Below are 22,137 nucleotides of genomic sequence, written 5' to 3'. Positions count from 1 at the left end.
TAGGAGCCTGTTATGAACTGTTCTTGCCGTGCTCTTCACCCCAGCGGCCATTCCTTTTGTAGGTCACTTGATGTCATCCTGCGGTTGCTGAGTGACATTGGAATAAGATGACGGTCACCCCGGTCACGGAGAGTCACTCTCGCCCTCTGCCGATCTGTAGCTTTGTTGTCCCCAATGTCTGCTGCTTGACCTTGTTGTAATGGACTGCCGTCTTCGAAATTTTAAGGATGGAGGCAACATGATGCTCCCTGTATCCCTCCGCTAGTGAAGCCAGAATTGAGCCCTTCTTTTCCTCACTCAACACTTTTCCTTTCACCTCCTTTGGCATGGTGAAAAGTTATTTTTTCATTCAAATGACTTTTGGGCCGTTCCTAGCACTTGTTTTGCCATCCAGTTTGTCCTATTGCAAGAGGATTGTGAAGACCACCGCAGGGTTTTTTATACTTTCCCTCGTTACATAAGATTTGGTTCAGGTGATCACCGAAACAGAAGCACATGAAGTAGAAGGAGGTGGACGGATATATATATATATATATATATATATATATATATATATATATATATATATATGTGTGTATATATATATATATATACACATACACATACATACGTACATACACACACACACACCTGTATACATCACTCTACAATGGCCACACCTGTCCCTATTTCTTGCACTATATCCCGGCACCTACGTGCACTATGATACATTTCCTGCACCTGTGTGCTTTGTTTCCATACTTTGTAGCCATGTATGGGGTCATCATTTCGTTACAAGGGTTCTTTCAAACTTGCCTATTGTCTTGTCGTGGAGTATCCTAGAGAGGGAATACCCCGCCTTGTCTATTATTAAAAGTGATTTTCTCGGTGACAGATAAGTAGAAGCTTTTTCTGATAATCGCCGCTGATCACCATGGCACGGTTATATATATATATATATATGTGATGAAAAGTCTTCAACCAAAAAAGTGTTGTGTGATCTGTAAGCCGCTGGGCAATAAGTGACATCACTGCGCTGGTGAAGCCATAGATGTGAATGTAAAGCGCAGACTGGTCCTAGGGTGATGGGGTCAAGTTCAGATGCCAGGACAGTCGGAGCGGACCGACCACCGGGGCCGTCCTCACTGATGGCATCTTGTCGGCCACGTTCAGCGGCATCTCCCAGCTCTCGGCAGCCTATAAAGCATTGGCGATAATCCATCGCTGCCGCTGAGGGGTCGAGACGAGAAATGTGTTGACCTTTCAGTCCGTGTTCTAATTGCTTTCCTCTCCTGGTAGTAAAAGATCGGCGCAGCTGTTCCACCCTGAAGTTTAGACCTTAATGATGTTAAGACCTTTCTTCAAGTAATGTTCACATTATGACGGCTCAACTCTTCACCTGCGGCCGTGAGGTCTGAATAATAACAAAAGATCAGTGCTACTATTTCATATGGAGCAGACACGTTCCCCACCGCCGCTCCGCAGCTGAATTCTGTTCTGTTCCCAACTCCGACAAGCAGGATTCTCGTTTCTTCACTTTTGATTAGTGGAAGAAGGTAGGAAATGTTTGGAAGACGACAGGAGATCAAGACTGAGGGATTTGTAGACTCATTAGAAATGATTTCACCTATCGAGATTAATTAGTGGCATTACGTCGCCACTCGCTGGCCCTGTAAGTGATTCTCCTCCTGAAGGGCAGGACGGTCACTCTGTGCCCAGGGATCATCTTACCTGTTATTTTCTGACATTTCTGCTGCAGACATTTAGGCAGTGTTCACATGGGTTTGGTTTTCAGTGTATATTCTCTACTGATAATCTCTGTAAATGTATGGGGGGCTTCACACTCCGTTTACACTGCAGGAAAAACCTGCGCTGTTTCTTAGAATTCTGAATGTTTCCAGCGTGCTGTATGCTGCTGAAAAGTGTCGGAGCGCGGTGGACTACAGAGCGGGTTTCATGGTTACATTGCAAGCTCTCCATTCTGCTGTCATATCTGTATCAGAATCAGCGGTATGCTGCAGAGTATTGCATCAGAATAAGCGGTATGCTGCAGAGTATTACATCAGAATCAGCGGTATGCTGCAGAGTATTGCATCAGAATAGACAATATGCTGCAGAGTATTGCATCAGAATCAACGGTATGCTGCAGAGTATTGCATCAGAATCCGCAGTATGCTGCAGAGTATTGCATCAGAATCAGTGGTATGCTGCAGAGTATTGCATCAGAATAGACAATATTCTGCAGAGTATTGCATCAGAATAAGCGGTATGTTGCAGAGTATTACATCAGAATCAGCGGTATGCTGCAGAGTATTGCTTCAAAATCAGCGGTATGCTGCAGAATATTGCATCAAAATCAGCGGTATGCTGCAGAATATTGCATCAGAATCAGCGGTATGCTGCAGAATATTGCATCAGAATCAGCGGTATGCTGCAGAATATTGCATCAGAATCAGCGGTATCCTGCAGAATATTGCATCAGAATCAGCGGTATGCTGCAGAATATTGCATCAGAATCAGCGGTATGCTGCAGAATATTGCATCAGAATCAGCGGTATGCTGCAGAATATTGCATCAGAATCAGCGGTATGCTGCAGAATATTGCATCAGAATCAGCGGTATGCTGCAGAGTATTGCATCAGAATCAGCGGTATGCTGCAGAGTATTGCATCAGAATCAGCGGTATGCTGCAGAGTATTGCATCAGAATCAGCGGTATGCTGCAGAGTATTGCATCAGAATCAGCGGTATGCTGCAGAGTATTGCATCAGAATCAGCGGTATGCTGCAGAGTATTGCATCAGAATCAGCGGTATGCTGCAGAGTATTGCATCAGAATCAGCGGTATGCTGCAGAGTATTGCATTAGAATCAGCGGTATGCTGCAGAGTATTGTATTAGAATCAGCGGTATGCTGCAGAGTATTGCATTAGAATCAGCGGTATGCTGCAGAGTATTGCATCAGAATCAGCGGTATGCTGCAGAGTATTGCATCAGAATCAGCGGTATGCTGCAGAGTATTGCATCAGAATCAGCGGTATGCTGCAGAGTATTGCATCAGAATCAGCGGTATGCTGCAGAGTATTGCATCAGAATCAGCGGTATGCTGCAGAGTATTGCATCAGAATCAGCGGTATGCTGCAGAGTATTGCATCAGAATCAGCGGTATGCTGCAGAGTATTGCATCAGAATCAGCGGTATGCTGCAGAGTATTGCATCAGAATCAGCGGTATGCTGCAGAGTATTACATCAGAATAAGCGGTATGCTGCAGAGTATTGCATCAGAATAAGCGGTATGCTGCAGAGTATTGCATCAGAATAAGCGGTATGCTGCAGAGTATTTAATCAGAATAAGCGGTATGCTGCAGAGTATTGCATCAGAATAAGCGGTATGCTGCAGAGTATTGCATCAGAATAAGCGGTATGCTGCAGAGTATTGCATCAGAATCAGCGGTATGCTGCAGAGTATTGCATCAGAATCAGCGGTATGCTGCAGAGTATTACATCAGAATCAGCGGTATGTTGCAGAGCATTGCATCAGAATCGGCAATATGCTGCAGATTTTTGCATGTAACCTTACCTGATACCTTTCGGTCACATTTTCTGCTGCAGTATTTCATGGTGACCATCAGATGTTCCAAAAAAGTAAATCCTATCAGACCTGTTTTTTGCAGATTGCTATTGTTTGCCTCCCTTTTTACTAGCAGGGCCACGGTTTGGTTCCTTTTTTCAAGTTTTCCAAAAATCCATTCTGTGATTTATATAAAACAATATAACTTGTACTGCACTAATGATTCCACGTAAAGACTGAAAGCGTGGCCATGCGATGCTGTGTGCATGACGATGTGTAACGCCCTCACCCGGGTGCCGACCTCTGATGTGATCCTTGTACTAATGGACACTTTTTCTTTCTTTGTCTTCTGCTCCACCAGCCCGGATTGGAAAGATGAAACGGCGAAAGCAAGATGAGGGACAGGTATGTCCGCTCTGCAGTCGGCCATTGTCCGGATCCGAGGAGGAGATGAGTAGACATGTGGAACTGTGTCTGTCTAAGGTAGAGGAACAGGGAGGCCCGAAGCCCCTGCTATCTGCTGTCACTTCCCTGTCTATTTCACCTCTACTTTCTAACACTCGGCCTGTATACAGGGGTCCCTGTACTCTGCTCTGAAGGGCCGTCCTCTTGTGGTGTCACATTTTCTAACACTATGTAGTGGAACTGGTGTTGTCCTCCTCTCCTTTTCCAGCTTTTACTGTATTTAGTGTTCTTCTTTTCTCACTGATCCATTTCCTTCATTAATACAGAGAGAGACCTGCATGAACGAAGACGACTCTGTAGACATTGAGAATGAGAACGGACCTCGGTTTGATGAGTATGAGTGGTGCGGACAGAAGAGGATTCGGGCCACCACTCTCTTAGAAGGGGGATTCCGCGGTACGTAAGGCTCCATGGTTCTCCAGCGCCTGTACAGTCATTAGACAGGAAAAGGTCAGAACAAATCTTTGTTTTGCCAAATTATTTGGGGGCAGTGAACTGCTGGGGGTCTCCTGGCGTCTGTCACAGCTTAGCTTGAAGTTTAAAAATAAAAGCTGCATTCAGTAAAAGAAGTGTCCATGTCGGAGGGCATCCTGCTATTCATGGCGTATTCCAGGTTCACCGCGGCAATGGCACGGGTTTTACTAATCGTAATTGAAGCAAGTGTACAGGAACAAAGGCTGCAGCTCTCCGTGTGCTTCCCATCATGGGAGACTCAGACCCTCACTTGGATGTGGACTTATTCGTAGGTATAAACTTCATGTGTTACATCGCAAACACATTTACAGTCATAAAATGAGATCTTCATCAGGCTTCAAACAAGTGGAGGAGTAAGACAATTCATGAAAAAGAGCTAAAAAGCCCGAATGTAAGAGCGACAGCATTGTGTAATCGCATACATGGAATAAGCATTCGTATAATGTCCATGGGAATATATAACAGAAATAGGACATAAAGTGTCTGTACAATAAGACGTTCATGACCCGACGGGGCGTCCGGGATCAGCAGCCGCAGGAAGTCCTGTTGGGTTTCTTGCTTCCATACAACAGACCGGCACTGACCTCGATCCCCACTTGTGATTTTCGATAGAACATAAGATATTTCTCTTTGAATAAACGTGTTACGTGTACATCCAAGTCTGGATCTCGGTAATACGCGTTGGGAAGAGCTATAAGACTCCAGCTTTTGTCCCTATATACATTATTCTGCAAACGATCCTACAAAGATGATCGCTACATCACGCCTGGAATTTATATGTATGTATGTCGTGTATACACAGCTCCTGAGGTCAGCAGGTAAATATTCCCTGCCGCCTGTTTAAGGTTATCTGGCAGATTTTCACAAGGTAGCGTGTTTGTCTTCTCTCCTGTCACGCAAGGTGTGGGAATGACTTAGTACGACACAGAGGGAAAGGGAGCCCAGACACTAGGGAAATGGGGGAGCGGAGACCTCCTAGTCTGGTCTAGTGTCACCCTGTCTCAACTACCTTCCCTATATTGGCTCTTCACCAATCGCAGCACGCGTGCCTCTCCCTGACTTTCCCTGGCTAATGGCTAAGGCTAGGGAAGGGAGGAGATCAGCAGTAGTCGATCTCCACTAAACTCTATAGACAACAAGGGTAGACAAAGAGGGGGGATTGCTTAGCTTTAGATGACTCCAGACAAATGCGAACTCTGCCTCAAGCTCCAGAGAGGATGAAGTACTGCTTTTCCTAAAGCCTCACAAGTAGTAATGAATATCGCCAGCACCTCCCTCTCAGACACACCAGGTATTTATACACCCAGGCCAGGGAGCTAATTACCAGAGGGAGGTAGCCGCTGGGTCCTAGAGACAGCCAGCTTCTAAGATGATGTCTGTAATGCCAAACATAGAGATGTGCACCCAACTGCAGGGCGACTGTCTGTCACCTCTGATACTCCAGTGACATCTCCTTTTTGTTATCTTAGCACATAAAACCATTTTGATTGAAGGCCGTGTGCCGGGCTGACCATTTAGGATGGACCTGGCATGGGGCAGCAGTGCTATTTACCCCATTATTCTTGAGGTGCGTGTTCTATATCGATATGTTTGGAAGAGTCCAGGTTGGCGCCTTGTTGTGTTCACGGCCCTACAAGCTGCAGTGTGACAGTTCGTTCTGCGCTGCTGGGTCCTAGAGATCAGCCAATAATACTGTAGGGTTGATCAGTTTGCCATGGCTGGTGGGCAGCCGCGCTGCTCGCCGGCGCCTTCCTGCCAGGATCCCCAGCGCCTTCCTGCCAGGATCCCCAGCGCCTTCCTGCCAGGATCCCCGTCGCCTTCCTGCCAGGATCCCCGTCGCCTTCCTGCCAGGATCCCCGGCGCCTTCCTGCCAGGATCCCCGGCGCCTTCCTGCCAGGATCCCCGGCTGCTCTTCATTAGCCGGTCTGGCATGGTTGTGGTGTGAGGCACACATGACATCACCACCAGGCCAGATAATGAGGAGCCCGAAGATGCCTGAAGGCAGGAGACCATAGACAGGGCTCCTCCAGTGGCCACGGAGTACAGAATTGGCCACTAGTCCAGAGTCCTGTGAATCCATTCGCCCACCTCCAGATCACAATCTGCTTTGATCTGCCATTTGCAGAAATATCTGTTTTGTTTTTTTGTGTCTGTAACAAAAGATTTTATTCTTTGGAGTGAATGGCGCAGCAGTGTGCGCTCCTCATCCGCTCCCCATAAACAATCCTTTCCTCAGGTCTCTGCAGCACATCGCACCTTACCGCTACAATAGACAACCATGTCTTGATTGATGAGGAGCGCAGCCGTTGAGATAAAAGCTTTGTTTGTTGTTTCTGCCAGAGAGAAAAGCTGCAGAATGGATCTGAAACTAATAATATCATGTGGAAGCTGTTGTCATCTCTTAAATGGCTTATCATGGCCAAAAGCGAGGAATCTAGAGCTCCATCTAACATGCGGATCAATGCGGAGAGCGCGCGGAGGCCCGGGGTGCGTAGAGCGCGCGGAGGCCCGGGGTGCGTAGAGCGCGCGGAGGCCCGGGGTGCGGAGAGCGCGCGGAGGCCCGAGCCACCGGGTGCGGAGATCGCGGGGTGTTGAGAGCGCGCAGAGGCCTGAGCCGCGGGGTGTTGAGAGCGCGCAGAGGCCTGAGCGGTGGGACTGTCATATTGATGAGGCTTCAGCTCACAACCATCCTCTTTTAACCCTTTGTTGCTCGCTGTCAGTTAGGGGCAGGATGGCCGGAGCTGCATCACCTTGCCCTGGCTGGGTCGCTGTCATAGAGATTCATTGTGTTATGCTGGGCCTTGTGGTCCCATAGGTGCTGTGGATCAGAAATGTGCTTCCTTTCGTCCTTCTTTTTTATATGGAGTCCTCATTTCGTGGTCACTGCTGCTTTCTGCTCTGCACCCTGTGCGGAGTTATTACTCTTTTTTGAGAAGTTGTCGGTGGCTCCAGCGATGGTGGAGGATCCGGGGGCCCGGATTGAGCAGTATGTCAGTCTATTGATCTCACGGCATCCTCCTGCCTCTGAGCACAAGCAGGCAGCGTGCTTAATGTGATTGAAAGGCAGTTTAAATGGCGATGACCTTTTCAGGGGAAATTAGATTGCCTGCCAAGAGTGGTTACAGGGAGTGATAACGCCGGCTTCAGGAAGCTGTCCAGTCACATTCATAGAGAGACATGAGGCGCGAGCCCAGGAGCCAGTGCTGTCTGTGGGGCCCCTCACCGGGTGCGTGATACCGGCTGGGGCTCCTATGGGCCCTCCTTACTATAGGGGCTGGAGGAAGTCGTCCCGGCCAGTGAGGAGACGAGGCTGCGGATGTGGGACCACGTGACCTTTGCGCTCCCATCTTGTACACGGCTGGTTTCAGGTTATGCCAGTAATGGGACACGGAGCCTAATCCGCCCTGACACTGACAATGCTCCTCCGGTCGCTCTCTCTATTGAGGAAGCCATGTCACATCAGATCAGACGCGCGCTACCGTGAGACGTACGCGCCACGACTCCGCAGCCGGCCCCTCTCGCTCATCATCCACGCTGACTTCTGGCCAAACACCAATTTAGGGGAGTTAAAGTGGATCATGAAATTGCTTTCATTTTCAAAATCCGGCCACATTTAATTTGGATTAGAGGGGGAGAAAAGCTTCTTGGACCTTTGTTGTATTAAGGGGACATCAGGTCCTGTCCTGTGGGGACACGTAGGGGAAACACATTGTTGTATGAAGCCTGTGTCATAGGAGAAAGCCAGTGATGCTGCGGGTCCAAGTCCCCTGGGGCCTAAAACTTACAAAAGCAGTACGTTTTTCAGTTTAAGAAAAAAGATTAAGCTTAATTGGAATCGTCATGTCTGTAAAAGTCCGGTCTATCACTGTATACTATTATTTACATTGTGCATTAAATGCAAAAAAAAACCCTGTAAGATGCCGATCGCTGCACTTCCCTCAGAAAATGAAATAAATGGCAATGAAAGTACAAGCCTCATTGAGCTCTTATAGACTGGGAAAGAAAAGCCTTACAGGTCTCCGAAAATGGCTCTGAGGAGCCGGAGAGGAAAAAAGGGAAAATCGCCCGCTCATCGAGGGGTTTACATTTTTCAGCGCCAGCAGCACCTCCGCCTTCTGAAAAAGGGAAAACTAATGTAATCACCCTCTTCCCAAAGAAGTTCTGTAGTAGCTGAAATCTCTGGGACAGTTTATAATTCACACTGCAGCTGTCATGTGTCAATCAATGCTCAGTGGGAACAAGAGGTTCTGCAGCAGTGACATTGTGCCCTATGACACTACCCTCTCGGGGGGCTGCTCTGCTTTTCTCACGTCTTTTGATCATCCGGCCATTCACATGTAACGTCCCCTTCCTGTCCCAGGATCAGCCCCTGGTGACAGCGGGCGCTCAGTGCCAGTGTGGTGCTGCGAGCTCTGTATAATAGTTGTGCTCGGTGGCGCAGGTCCACTGATTTATATATCATATTGTGGGTATTATAAGAGTAATTACTGGACGGGTAATAGACAATGATCACATGGCGATGCCCCCGTTGCCCTCCTCCCGCAGTCGGCGCGGCGTTGATTAATTTTGCAGCCTCTCCCCGGTAATCTCCCCTTCCTGGTTTCTAAATAAGCCTGGCAGGTTGTTATCCACCCATCTCTGGGCTGATTGGCCGTGCAGCTCTGTGACTTTTAATTAAAGAGCTGGAAATGTGTATAAAAGCTGCCAGCAGTGACGGGTCTGGAACATGAGCTGCGAGGGAAGAGAATTTCCCTAAGGACTGCCCGCTGTAATGGAAGTATCTGCCGCCCTGCGAACCAGCAAGCGAGATGACTGTTACCCCCGTTACCACCCAGCGCCCACATTAACCCAGCAGCAGCGCTCCCTGCACAGACCACCAGAGACCCGTCCACACCTCTGCCGGCACAAGCTGCTAATCTGCTCTGTCCTGCTACCGAGCAAGCAGGGAATGCCGGGAGAGTTCAGCTCTGGAGCCTGCAGAATAGTGAGTGCAGCTGTGGAGTATAGTACAGGCCCCAGTCCTCCTTCGGATTTATGACCATGCCTACGGTCTCTGACCTCAATGAGGGAAGCGATATTAACTCTTCCCGAGCCTGAATGACCCCAGACTGTGATTCTTACAGACCAATTTCCCTACTGCAGTTGCATATAACTGGTCACTATTAGACGGTTAAATCCAGTGCTTGGTTTGTTAATGCCCCCTGACTACACGGGCTTTATGCCGGTTTGTTCAACGACCATTAATATACATAGACTTTTTACAAACGTTTAGGCGACATTTCGGGCCCAGGGCGATTTCGTTCCATGATGTCTCCAATACATTCGATTCGATTGAGTGGCATTTCCAGATTTGGGTTCAGAGACGCCTTTATTGCATCGGTACTCCTCCTCTACACTGAACCGAGGTCCCGGGTAATAGTGAGGGACCTCCGGATCCCGTCCGCCACAACACGGCTGCCCTTCATCACCCCCGACAATGCGTCTTCAGCAGGAGCCTGCACTACTCGCCTCTGCGAGTGAGAAGGTCCGTATGTGCAGGTGATGACTCTTACATTGCAGACCCTGGCGTATGTATGTTCCCCAAGTACTGGGGAGCACGATGGCCTTGTGTGGGGGGTCACGGCTGACACAGGGTGTCCAATAGACATCTTGTGGGGGACTTGGGGCATTGCCGGATATTAGGTTGTACGATATGGCGAGTCAGCGCATCTCATTAGGTGGGAGACATCAGAAGCGCTGAGGGTACAAACGCTTCTCTCATACATCCCTTTCACAAAGTGTGTTCGCATCCATTGCATCGTCTGTGGTGTGGGAGGCAGAGGCCTTCTCTGGATGTCGCTCACTAATGCAATGTTACCCCACAAGAATTGGCTGGACCACCACCGGCAGCACCTTGCTGAATTCTACAGAAGTTTGGAGCAATGGTTGCATAGGGTCCGGGTTATCACACAGACACCTAATCCACCAGGAGAGGAACCGCTCAGTCCTTTACTGTGAAGTCCGTTCTATCAGGATGAATAAATGATATTCATTACACAGGACATTGTACAGAAGCAACAAATAAAGTGCCTTGCGAAAGTATTCACCCCCTTGGCATTTTTCGTGTTTTGCTGCCTCACAATCTGGAATTTCACTGTTCTTATTTTCTTGAGGGTTTCCATCAGTTCATGTAGAGAACATGCCGACAACTGTGAACATTTGGTTTTCTGTTTATTGTGAAGCAAACAACAAATAGGACAAAATAACTGAAAACTTCAGTGAGCATAACTATTCACCCCACTAAAGTCAGTACTTTGTGGAGCCTCATTTTGCGGCAATTACATCGCTTTGGATGGGTCTCTATGAGCATTCCACATCTGACAACTGTGATATTTTGCCTATTCCTCAAGGCAAAACTGCTCCAGCTCTTTCAGGTTAGATGGTTTCCTCTGGAGAACAGCAATCTTCACGTCTGACCACAGATTCTCCATTGGATTAAGGTCTGGGCTGTGACTTGGCCACTCCAGAACATTTCCATGTTTTCCCTTAAACCACTCGAGTGTAGCTTTAGCAGTATGCTTGGGTCATTGCCTTGTTGGAAGGTGAACCTCCGTCCCAGTCTCAAATCACTGACAGATTGAACAGGATTTGCTCAAGAATATCCCTGTATTTCGCACCATCCATCTTTCCCTTGACTCAGACCATTTTCCCTGTCCCTGCTGCCGAAAAACATTCCCACAGCATGATGCTGCCACCACTATGTTTCACTGTGGGGATGGTGTTCTTGCGGTGATGAGCTGTGTTGGTTTGGTGCCAGACATAGTGTTTACTTTAGTGACCAAAAAGTTCAATTTTGTTCTCATCTGACCACAGCCCCTTCCTCCATACCTTTGGGGAGTCTCCCACATGTATTTTGTGTGCAAGTAAAGGCTTTTTTCTTCCCACTCTTCCATAAAGGCCACACCTATGGAGTGTACGGCTTATTGTGGTTTTGTATGGACAGATACTCCAGTCTCTGCTCGGGAACTCTGCAGCTCCTTCAGGGTCACCTTAGGTCTCTGAGCTGCCTCTCTGATTAATCCCTCCTTGCCCAGGCTGAGCGTTTTTGGTGAGCGCCCTCTCTTGGCAAGTTCGTTATGGTACCATGTTCTTTCCATTTGATGATAATGGATTTGATGGTGCTCCGGGATCATCAGAGATTGGGAGGTTTTTTTTAGAACCCAACACTGATTTGTCCTTGATTTGTTTGAAGATCTCCTTGGTCTTCACGCTGTTGTTTAGAGATCTCCTTGGTCTTCATGGTGGTGTTTGGAGATCTCCTTGGTCTTTATGGTGGTGTTTGGAGATCTCCTTGGTCTTCACGCTGTTGTTTAGAGATCTCCTTGGTCTTCATGGTGGTGTTTGGAGATCTCCTTGGTCTCTATGGTGGTGTTTAGACATCTCCTTGGTCTTCATGGTGGTGTTTGGAGATCTCCTTGGACTCCATGGTGGTGTTTGGAGATCTCCTTGGTCTTCATGGTGTTTGGAGATCTCCTTGGTCTTCATGATGTTGTTTGGAGATCTCCTTGGTCTTCATGGTGTTTGGAGATCTCCTTGGTCTTCATGGTGTTTGGAGATCTCCTTGGTCTTCATGGTGTTGTTTGGAGATCTCCTTGGTCTTCATGGTGTTTGGTTAGTGTCGCCTCTTGTTAATGGTGTTGCAGCCTCTGTGGCCTTTCAGAAAAGGTAAAGTGTAAATACTGACAGACATGTGACACTTAGATTGCACACTTTAGGGGCTTCATAGCAAAAGAGGTGAATACTTATGCACATGCCAATTTTTAGTTATTTGATCCCAGCAGAATAGTGAGTGCAGCTCTGGAGTATAATACAGGATGTAACTCAGGATCAGTAATGTAATGTATGTACACAGTGACTGCACCAGCAGTATAGTGAGTGCAGCTCTGGAGTATGATACAGGATGTTACTCAGGATCAGTAATGTAATGTATGTACACAGTGACTGCACCAGCAGAATAGTGAGTGCAGCTTTGGAGTATAATACAGGAGGTAACTCAGGATCAGTAATGTAATGTATGTACACAGTGACTGCACCAGCAGAATAGTGAGTGCAGCTCTGAAATATAATACAGGATGTAACTCAGGATCAGTAATGTAATGTATGTACACAGTGACCGCACCAGCAGAATAGTGAGAGCAGCTCTGGAGTATAATACAGGATGTAACTCAGGATCAGTAATGTAATGTATGTACACAGTGACTGCACCAGAAGAATAGTGAGTGCAGCTCTGGAGTATAATACAGGAGGTAACTCAGGATCAGTAATGTAATGTATGTACACAGTGACTGCACCAGAAGAATAGTGAGTGCAGCTCTGGAGTATAATACAGGATGTAACTCAGGATCAGTAATGTATGTACACAGTGACTGCACCAGAAGAATAGTGAGTGCAGCTCTGGAGTATAATATAGGATGTAACTCAGGATCAGTAATGTATGTACACAGTGACTGCATCAGCAGAATAGTGAGTGCAGCTCTGGAGTATAATACAGGAGGTTATTCAGGATCTGTAATGTAATGTATATACACAGTGACTGCACCAGCAGAATAGTGAGTGCAGCTCTGGGGTATAATACAGGAGGTAACTCAGGATCAGTAATGTAATGTATGTACACAGTGACTGCACCAGCAGAATAGTGAGTGCAGCTCTGGGGTATAATACAGGAGGTAACTCAGGATCAGTAATGTAATGTATGTACACAGTGACTGCACCAGCTGAATAGTGAGTTCAGCTTTGGAGTATAATACAGGAGGTAACTCAGGATCAGTAATACATGTACACAGTGACTGCACCAGCAGAATAGTGAGTGCAGCTCTGGAGTATAATACAGGAGGTAACTCAGGATCAGCAATGTAATGTATGTACACAGTGACTGCACCAGCAGAATAGTGAGTGCAGCTCTGGAGTATAATACAGGATGTAACTCAGGATCAGTAATGTAATGTATATACACAGTGACTGCACCAGCAGAATAGTGAGTGCAGCTCTGGGGTATAATACAGGATGTAACTCAGGATCAGTAATGTATGTATGTACACAGTGACTGCACCAGCAGAATAGTGAGTGCAGCTCTGGAGTATAATACAGGATGTAACTCGGGATCAGTAATGTAATGTATGTACACAGTGACTGCACCAGCAGAATAGTGAGTGCAGCTCTGGAGTATAATACAGGATGTAACTCAGGATCAGTAATGTAATGTATGTACACAGTGACTGCACCAGCAGAATAGTGAGTGCAGCTCTGGAGTATAATACAGGATGTAACTCCGGGTCAGTAATGTAATGTATGTACACAGTGACTGCACCAGCAGAATAGTGAGTGCAGCTCTGGAGTATAATACAGGATGTAACTCAGGATCAGTAATGTAATGTATGTACACAGGGACTGCAGCAGCAGAATAGTGAGTGCAGCTCTGGGGTATAATACAGGATAAGTAATGTAATGTATGCAGACAGCGCCCCCCAGCGCCCGCACACACTTGTGCAGAGGGTCCCTCCTGATAGAGTATTATGGATGTGGGCCGGTGCCAGGCTCTGGCAGGGTCTCCTGCTTTCGGTGGAATTGCTCGGTCACGAGTGAGCAGTTGAGTTGAAGCCGGCGGATTATTAGTTGTGTTCACGACTGTGTTTTACGGCCGGGGTTGCAGGTGTGGAGCGTCAGCACACATGGCTCGCTGCCAGCGTCGCTTTTGAATCAATATGCTGATTAATTGATTAAATTAACAGGGAATTTGATTCTGGCAGGGTCATAAAAAATTTAGTTTGGGGTTAAAGAGACGCATTTTTCCCCCCTTAATGAAATTTAACATTTCAACACTTGTATGTTTTCACTTCTCCTTCAAAAGCAGAAAGCTCTCGGCATGTCATTAATTACTTAAAGGAGCTGTAGCCGGAGCTGCCGCGAGCCGCGGGGTTTGGGGATCTGGTGTATGGCTTCCAGCTGTTTGGTGAGACGCGGCGTTGAGTCCTCAGGTGCACGGACGTTTCCACTTCTGCTTACATTTTAGGTTTGATTACCCGAGTTGCTAAACTCCTCTGATCCCCTTCCTGTCAGCGCTACTTATTTCCCCAGAAATGTGACTCTTGCAAATGCCGCTTGCTTCTTTTTTTGTGATGATATTACTCCTGATGGTTCATTTACCTGAATCTGGCAGTGCTTAGGACCCCCCACCTGCAGCCGACCTAGGACAGTCCTCAGTAGCTGAGCCGCCCCCCGCAGGAGACCCTTCCTGCTCTCTCCTCCATGATCCCACTAGTTGAACCCCCCCCCCCCCCTTGATCCTGAGAACAGGGCTCTAATAAGTGCCATTGGTGCAGCAGTGGCCGTGCAGGCAGACCACCACTGCATTGTTGACGTGTCTACAGGAAAAGATCGCGTCCATAGGCCATGAATGGGGGGCAGTGCTTCATTCAGAGCCCTGCTCTCTGGAGCATTGGGGGGTCCAGCAGTCGGCTGTGGTTTCACCTACTCTGTGGGATGAGTTGGGGATGACCTGGGACATACATTTTCGTCGCTGGTTGCGTGCAGGTGTATGGACCGAGCTCCGGAGCTGCTGTTCAGCCAACATCTGCCGATAACATCTCTGCTATGTAACCATTGAAATGCCACTGATAAATGGGCTGCTTGCCGATGAGCCCGTCCACCAGCTCCCATTGCCCCCCTTCCCTCATGATGTAATTACGGGGAGCCAGTGGGGTCATCATGGCGGCCGGGGTCCTTGCTGTCATCCTCGTCCCCCTATGGCTCAGTGTATACTATGAGCCATCAAATCACAGGTTCAAGTCCCCTGTGGGGGGATTAAGAAAAAGTCTAAAAATAAAAAAAGTTTAGTTTAGTTTTATAATGAAAAATACCCTAATCCTAACAGAAAAAATAAGCTTATTTTGGGATTGTTGTGTCCATAAAAGCCTAAAATAAAAAGTTCATGACACAAACATGTTCTCACAGCTCCGTCAACCCAAAGAGAAGTGCCCAGTCTCAGAACTCAAGCTCTGCAGGTTTGGGATTGCTGCAGTCGGGCTGACCTGCAAAATCGCTTTGCCAGGTCCATTTACCACACATTGAACAGACCCCACACATTTTTTGTTCTTTTTCCTCCCCCCCTCACTTTGAGTATTTTCGCGTTTTTCAGTGAATGGCGTCATTCACACCTGCAACTCGTCCTGAATAAAACAAGCGCTGGTACGTGGTACGCCTGTGCGGACCCAAAAGTATTAAAAAGTTATGTCTCTTGGAAGAAGGGGAGGAAAAATCAAACGTGCAGAAAATGACGAATTGCCTGGTTATGAAAGAGTTAAACAGTAAAGTGCGGTTGGAAATCCCTAAAATGTGAGTAGATGGCGAGTGCCTGCGGCCGGTGCGCTGCGGCCGTCCGTCCCTTCTGGAGGGTTTTCTTGTAGGATGCAGTTGTGTCCTTGTGAATCAGCTTTTGCTTCTGGGGGGGTCTCTGCGCTTCATTCCTATGGTTGATGTGCAGCGGCGGGTGGCGCGGTGTGAGCGCAGGGTGTCAGCGGCGCGGGGGTAAGTGGTGGTGATGGGCGCGCTCTGATTGATCGGAGGAGTTTGTCTCCTGACTGTCAGGAGGTTTATAGAGGTGCCAGTCACCGCAGCCACTGAAATTGCCTCTGCCTGCCAGCCATCAGCCGCGCAGACAGGCCACAACTTTGGTGTGCGCGGTGTTTGTGTGTCCCCGGGTCAGTCTTTATTACCCTTCCGTCATCACGAGCCGGGAACGTCTCACTTCATTTATTTACTGCGTAGCTCCCATCACAATATAAACTTGTTACAGCACATGGTGGGACCCCCGGCCTCTCCTAATTTCTGTAGATTGATTGGTGCCGACATATTGCTAGCCCTTTGTTTTCCTCTTCTAGTTTGCGGTACATGGCCGTGTGCACCGCGATGAATAATGGCGCTGTGCACGGAGGGTTTACACTGCCATACCAAGCTCTGTGCCGCATGGCGACCAAGCAAGATTCGGACGTTTCCCCAGAGCGCAGATTTACGGCATTGAGGGGGTGATCCTGTTCATAACGTGATGGCAGATCTATAGGAAGATTGGTGGGGGTCTGCCCTCCGGGGTCTTTCAGTGCTGAGATTGTGAGGGCTGCACTGCAGTCAGGATCATAAGGAGAGGGTCATCACTAGGAGATGGAAAGCCCCTTCAAATTGTCCTCAGCTTTCTGGGCTGAGGTCATAGCTGCTGTCTTTACACCCGATCGTCTCCGACAACCTATTGTAAGGTGAGCAGAGCCAAGGCGTGAGCCGCTGAAGCCAATCGCAGCGGAGGAGATAAATGACGGCCGACACGTACACCGGCCCCTGAGGACTAGCTTTTCTTGCAATGGTTCATGGCAGCTGAAAGATGATTCGGGGGAGGGGCGCCGGCCAGACTCGGGGGAGGGGCGCCGGCCAGACTCGGGGGAGGGGCGCCGGCCAGACTCGGGGGAGGGGCGCCGGCCAGACTCGGGGGAGGGGCGCCGGCCAGACTCGGGGGAGGGGCGCCGGCCAGACTCGGGGGAGGGGCGCCGGCCAGACTCGGGGGAGGGGCGCTGGCAATCTTGCTCATCAGGGCTGGCTTACAAAACACGGGTGTGGATGGATTGGAGTTGAAGTGTCGTCTTTCTGTTCATGTTCTTTTTGTGAGGGCCTTGTGGAGGCCTCTGGGACAGATTCGTGTCCGCTGCCGTCTGTGTTGAAGGTGCGAGAAGTCACAGTTCACATTGATGTAATTAGCGGATGAAGCGTCCACGCGGCGCCCGCCTGCAGATGCTCCTGTTTTCCCGCTTGTTGGCGGTCCAGCGCTGTGATGTGACGGTCGTTCCCATCAATTAGCCAATTATACGTCCGCGCGGCTTGTAACACGTTGGGATCTTTGATTTGCGTTTTCCTCTGACCTTTAGATTCTCCTGTTCCGGTCGCCGTCTGATCATCCGTACACATGTAGCCCTCATGTAACAGGCTGATTGCAGAGTTTTACAAAGGTCACCCTGTTTCCCCGCCCGTCAGCTCTGCTATATCTGGCGCTGGCAGAGACGAGCGCTGCGCTGTACAGTGTCAACAAGACCCGTTACTCACTCCGGCTGCAAATCCATTTTTTTCTTCATTACTACACAAAACTACAAGCTCGGCCGCCGGCACGGAGTCAAGCGGTCTCAGACGTCAAATATTTGAACAGCTGCTCCACGTTTTCACTGGCGCGGACACACAGGCGACAGCAGGAAATCGGGGGTCAACCTCCACAGGGACACGGCTTAAAACTGTCACCAAATGTGTAACCCTGGCAGGATCCGGCGCGGCTGCTTCACCTTGGCTTCCAGGAACCATTGTCAGGCAGCACCTGCGGCTCGTGCGTTGCTTTATGAGCCCATTAATCTCCGTTATGATCTGTTCACAAATTAAATTAGTGGGTGCGCTCCGTTATTGTAGATGTGTCACGTGTCGCCTCCTGTATCTCATGTATATCATGTGCACAGCGGCCGCAGTATTGCAGCTGCCAGGTCAGCAGGGACGTGTAGCCGGGCTCTGCGCCGTCTGCCGGGCTCTGCGCCGTCTGCCGCTCGGGTATTGATGTCGCCATGCAAGGATGGAGCCATGGGTCCAGCACCACCACGTCATCTCTGGGGTTCAGAGTGTTAGCTCTTGTGCACAGACCCCCACCGTAGACCTTGTGCCCCCCATAGCTTTGTATGCCCCAGGAGATGACCACGCTCAGCTCATATGTGCCACGAGGCATTAATAAGTCACTGTTCCTGAATGTATTTTGTTCTTCATTTCTCAGGATCTGGGTTTATAATGTGCAGCAGCAAAGAAACGCATGACAGCGATGCCGATCTGGACGTCGATGGGGACGACACTCTGGAATACGGCAAAGCGCAGTATCCTTTCACAAAGGTGATGGGCAGATGAGGCCCAATGCCTCCTACACTGCGCTCCAGTTTAGCATTGATGGGGTCCTGCGCCTCTCGCTTCTGCATCGGGGGGTGAGGGTGCAGATGAGCGGTGCCTGCCAGGTCCGCAGCCGCCTGCTATCACGAGTGTCATACTTGTCTGGAGTCGCTCAGGTGCACAGTATCTGCTGCCGGTGCGGGAGTCATCCGCACCCTCACCTCCTGAAGAGGACCCCTATAACTCATTATCTTGCTCATTGTGATATTTACATCTGGATACGAGTGTTTCTGCTCTCCGCCTCCTGTTTTCCTTGACCGCTCGTCTTTTAGGTACACAGAAGCCGACGTCATCCCATGTACCGGCGAGGAACCTGGAGAAGCCAAGGAAAGAGAGGCGCTCCGGGGAGCAGTATTGAAGTGAGTGCCGTCCTCCGTCTGACCCATCAATCACTTATACTAGTACACAAGTATATTAATAGAGATGTTGTATTTTATCTTAATGACAGCGGTGGAACACCCAGCACCAGAATAACAACAGAGTTCTCCAAATGGAGCAATGACGGTGAGTCTGGGACCCCGACATTAAATGCTGGAGAAGACGAATAATGTCTCTCGTTAGGGTCTCTCTCCTCGGGGGACTGGAGTGGTAGATCTGTAGTATTGGCGATGCCCTATCCTGAGCTCTTCTGTATGGGCATCTGGATAATTTTTGGTTTACTTCTGTTGCAGAAATGCCATCGACGAGTAACGGAGAGAACAGTAAACAGGAGGCGATGCAGAAGACGTGTAAGAACAGCGACATAGACAAGTGAGTGGGCGCCCCGGCGTTTTGTAGAGACTATAGCTGCTGGGATCTCATATCTTTGTGGCGCACACCCACCATATTCAGGAGCGCACCGCTCCCCTGACTTCCTGTTTGCTGGGGGATTAGTGCGCTCCTGATCATCGACAGTGCAGAGCAGCGACATGGTCGCGCCGCTAGCTCTGATGCCGCCAGCAGAGGCTTCTTCCCCTCTGCAGCACCAGGGGGCGCAGCGGCCTACTAGAACAAGATATCCCACCAGCTTCAGAGCAGCGCTTACAGGATCCATAGCAAAGAGCTTGCTCTCCTGGGCTAGGACGCTGGCCACCGCTGCGCGAATACTTGTAATTGCAAGCACTTTCCAATTGTTTCCATTTAACAGGATGAGACTACTCCTATAAGATCTCTGCATGAAACCCTTCACTAACCTTCAGATGCCCTCCTGTCCAAATGCCAGACTTGTAAGGACCTGGGTCTCAGGGCCGCATCCGTATTAAGGGGATGTCTCTGGGGATGGGGGACAATCCCACTATTATAATTCGCTGGAATATCCATTGTAAAGGGTGTTATTAGGAGCCAGTGTCGTTTTGATGGGAATAGTGATGGTACGCAGCGAGGTAACCAGGGGGGTCCGCGGCCGCTCGATGGCTGTGCTTGTCCTAATCTCAGACTTTGGGCTTCTCTGGAGACGGCTGGTGACAGGTAGCGGGTGCTGAGCATCCGGAGGAAATCACTAGTCCTTTCAGTTTACCACTTGATATACAGCGAGGGCCGCTGTCCCCCCATTTATCAGCTGTCCCGGCAGCCGGCTCCAGTCATCCGTCCTCCGTCCCGCGAGAGACTCTTATTACTATCCTTAGAAGACTGGATTTTCCTGTAATAAATAGTCCCATCCTCGGTGTTCCTGCCGGTCGGACATATTGCCCCAGGTGTATCTGTACGAGTGTGTCAGGGAAATGAATTGATCGCAGAGCTGCCGCCTGATGTGCGGGAGGGGAGCGCGCACCATCTGCTCGCTAACTGCTCCGGCGCTGAGCCGTGATATATGGCGACCCGGCCCGGCAGGCTAAATTGATTCATCTCCAGTTTCTGTTTCTTAATCTGGAGCTAAATTGGTTTCATTTTTCTTGTTTGGCGCTGAGGGCGGCTGAGGCCTGGAGCTCTTTAGGTCGGGCCCTGAGCAGCTTCATTTTTCATAACTTGGACTTTTTTATTTTTTCTTTTTTTAAAAAAAAAAAAAACGCCTTTATTGATCGCTTTGTGTTTTGCCTCCCGATTAACATTTACCAAAACAAATCTGTTGGATAAGCCGAGCTTCATCACCGGTGTCACGGCGCCGTCGCTCTTCTTGAGCGATCGTCTCATTGTGGGAATCTCCATCATTCTGCATCGAACAAGGAGCAGTCGGTGCTCAGCGGCCATTCTCCTCCTGCATCTGTCAGGAACGTTCTCCCGTCATTCACTAATTACTTCATCAAACGGAAGCCGGCACCAGAAAAGGAACTACCCCCTTACATCAGGTTTTTGGGGGCAATTCTTTAGTACTTTATTTAAAAACAAACAGTAATCTTCTAATTTTCACACTGATCACTGGGGCTGTTTTAAATTTATACTATTTGTCCTTTCAAGAAGAGTTTACAGCAGCTTCATAATCATCAGAGACAGGATTACAACGAACGAGACAACGCTGGATCCACCATTCACAATAGGTGATGTCACAGCTCACCTCCTCCTCCTGTACAATGACTAAGACCACCTCTATATACAGTAGATAACACAGGATCCACCATTCACAATAGGTGATGTCACAGCTCACCTCCTCCTCCTGTACAATGACTAAGAACACCTCTATATACAGTAGATAACACAGGATCCACCATTCACAATAGGTGATGTCACAGCTCACCTCCTCCTCCTGTACAATGACTAAGAACACCTCTATATACAGTAGATAACACAGGATCCACCATTCACAATAGGTGATGTCACAGCTCACCTCCTCCTCCTGTACAATGACTAAGAACACCTCTATATACAGTAGATAACACAGGATCCACCATTCACAATAGGTGATGTCACAGCTCACCTCCTCCTCCTGTACAATGACTAAGAACACCTCTATATACAGTAGATAACACAGGATCCACCATTCACAATAGGTGATGTCACAGCTCACCTCCTGCTCCTGTACAATGACTGATAACACCTCCATATACAGTAGATAACACAGGATCTACCATTCACAATAGGTGATGTCACAGCTCACCTCCTCCTCCTGTACAATGACTGATAACACCTCTATATACAGCTGTTGACACAGGATCTACCATTCACAATAGGTGATGTCACAGCTCACCTCCTCCTCTTCCTGTACAATGACTGATAGCACCTCTATATACAGCTGATAACACGGGATCCACCATCCACAATAAGTGATGTCACAGCTCACCTCCTCCTCCTGTGCAATAACTGATAACATCTCTATATACAGTAGATAACACAGGATCCACCATTTACAATAGATGTCACAGCTCACCTCCCCCTCCTCCTGTGCAATGACTGATAATATCTCTATATACAGTAGATAAAACAGGATCCACCATTCACAATAGATGATATCACAGCTCACCTCCTCCTCCTGTACAATGACTGATAACACCTCTATATACAGCTGATAACTCAGGATCCACCATTCACAATAGATGATATCACAGCTCACCTCCTCCTCCTGTACAATGACTGATAACACCTCTATATACAGTAGATAACACAGGATCCACCATTCACAATAGGTGATGTCACAGCTCACCTCCTCCTCCTCCTGTATAATGACTGATAACACCTCTATATACAGCTGATAACACAGGATCCACCATTCACAATAGGTGATGTCACAGCTCACCTCCTCCTCCTGTACA

General features: G+C 48.6%; 1 protein-coding gene across 3 annotated transcripts in view; it reads left to right on the top strand.

Moving 5' to 3' along the window:
- RNF220 (ring finger protein 220) overlaps window positions 1-22,137 on the top strand; it is a 365,618-nt gene that overhangs the window by 329,963 nt on the left and 13,518 nt on the right. For 2 of the 3 annotated variants that reach the window (XM_073644025.1, XM_073644027.1), the window contains 6 exons: window positions 3,909-4,030; window positions 4,279-4,408; window positions 18,309-18,405; window positions 18,748-18,834; window positions 18,924-18,979; window positions 19,147-19,225. In XM_073644025.1, coding sequence (XP_073500126.1) covers window positions 3,909-4,030; window positions 4,279-4,408; window positions 18,309-18,405; window positions 18,748-18,834; window positions 18,924-18,979; window positions 19,147-19,225 — 571 coding nt within the window. The remainder of the gene's footprint in view (window positions 1-3,908; window positions 4,031-4,278; window positions 4,409-18,308; window positions 18,406-18,747; window positions 18,835-18,923; window positions 18,980-19,146; window positions 19,226-22,137) is intronic. The other variant, XM_073644026.1, reaches the window with a different exon arrangement.

The sequence above is a fragment of the Phyllobates terribilis genome, unplaced genomic scaffold, assembly GCF_046119375.1.
Source record: "Phyllobates terribilis strain yellow unplaced genomic scaffold, ASM4611937v1 Scaffold_8__6_contigs__length_399053987, whole genome shotgun sequence".
Taxonomy (NCBI): Eukaryota; Metazoa; Chordata; class Amphibia; order Anura; family Dendrobatidae; genus Phyllobates; species Phyllobates terribilis.
Note: the sequence above shows the minus strand (reverse complement) of the source record. Positions and strands in the feature narration are given on the sequence as shown.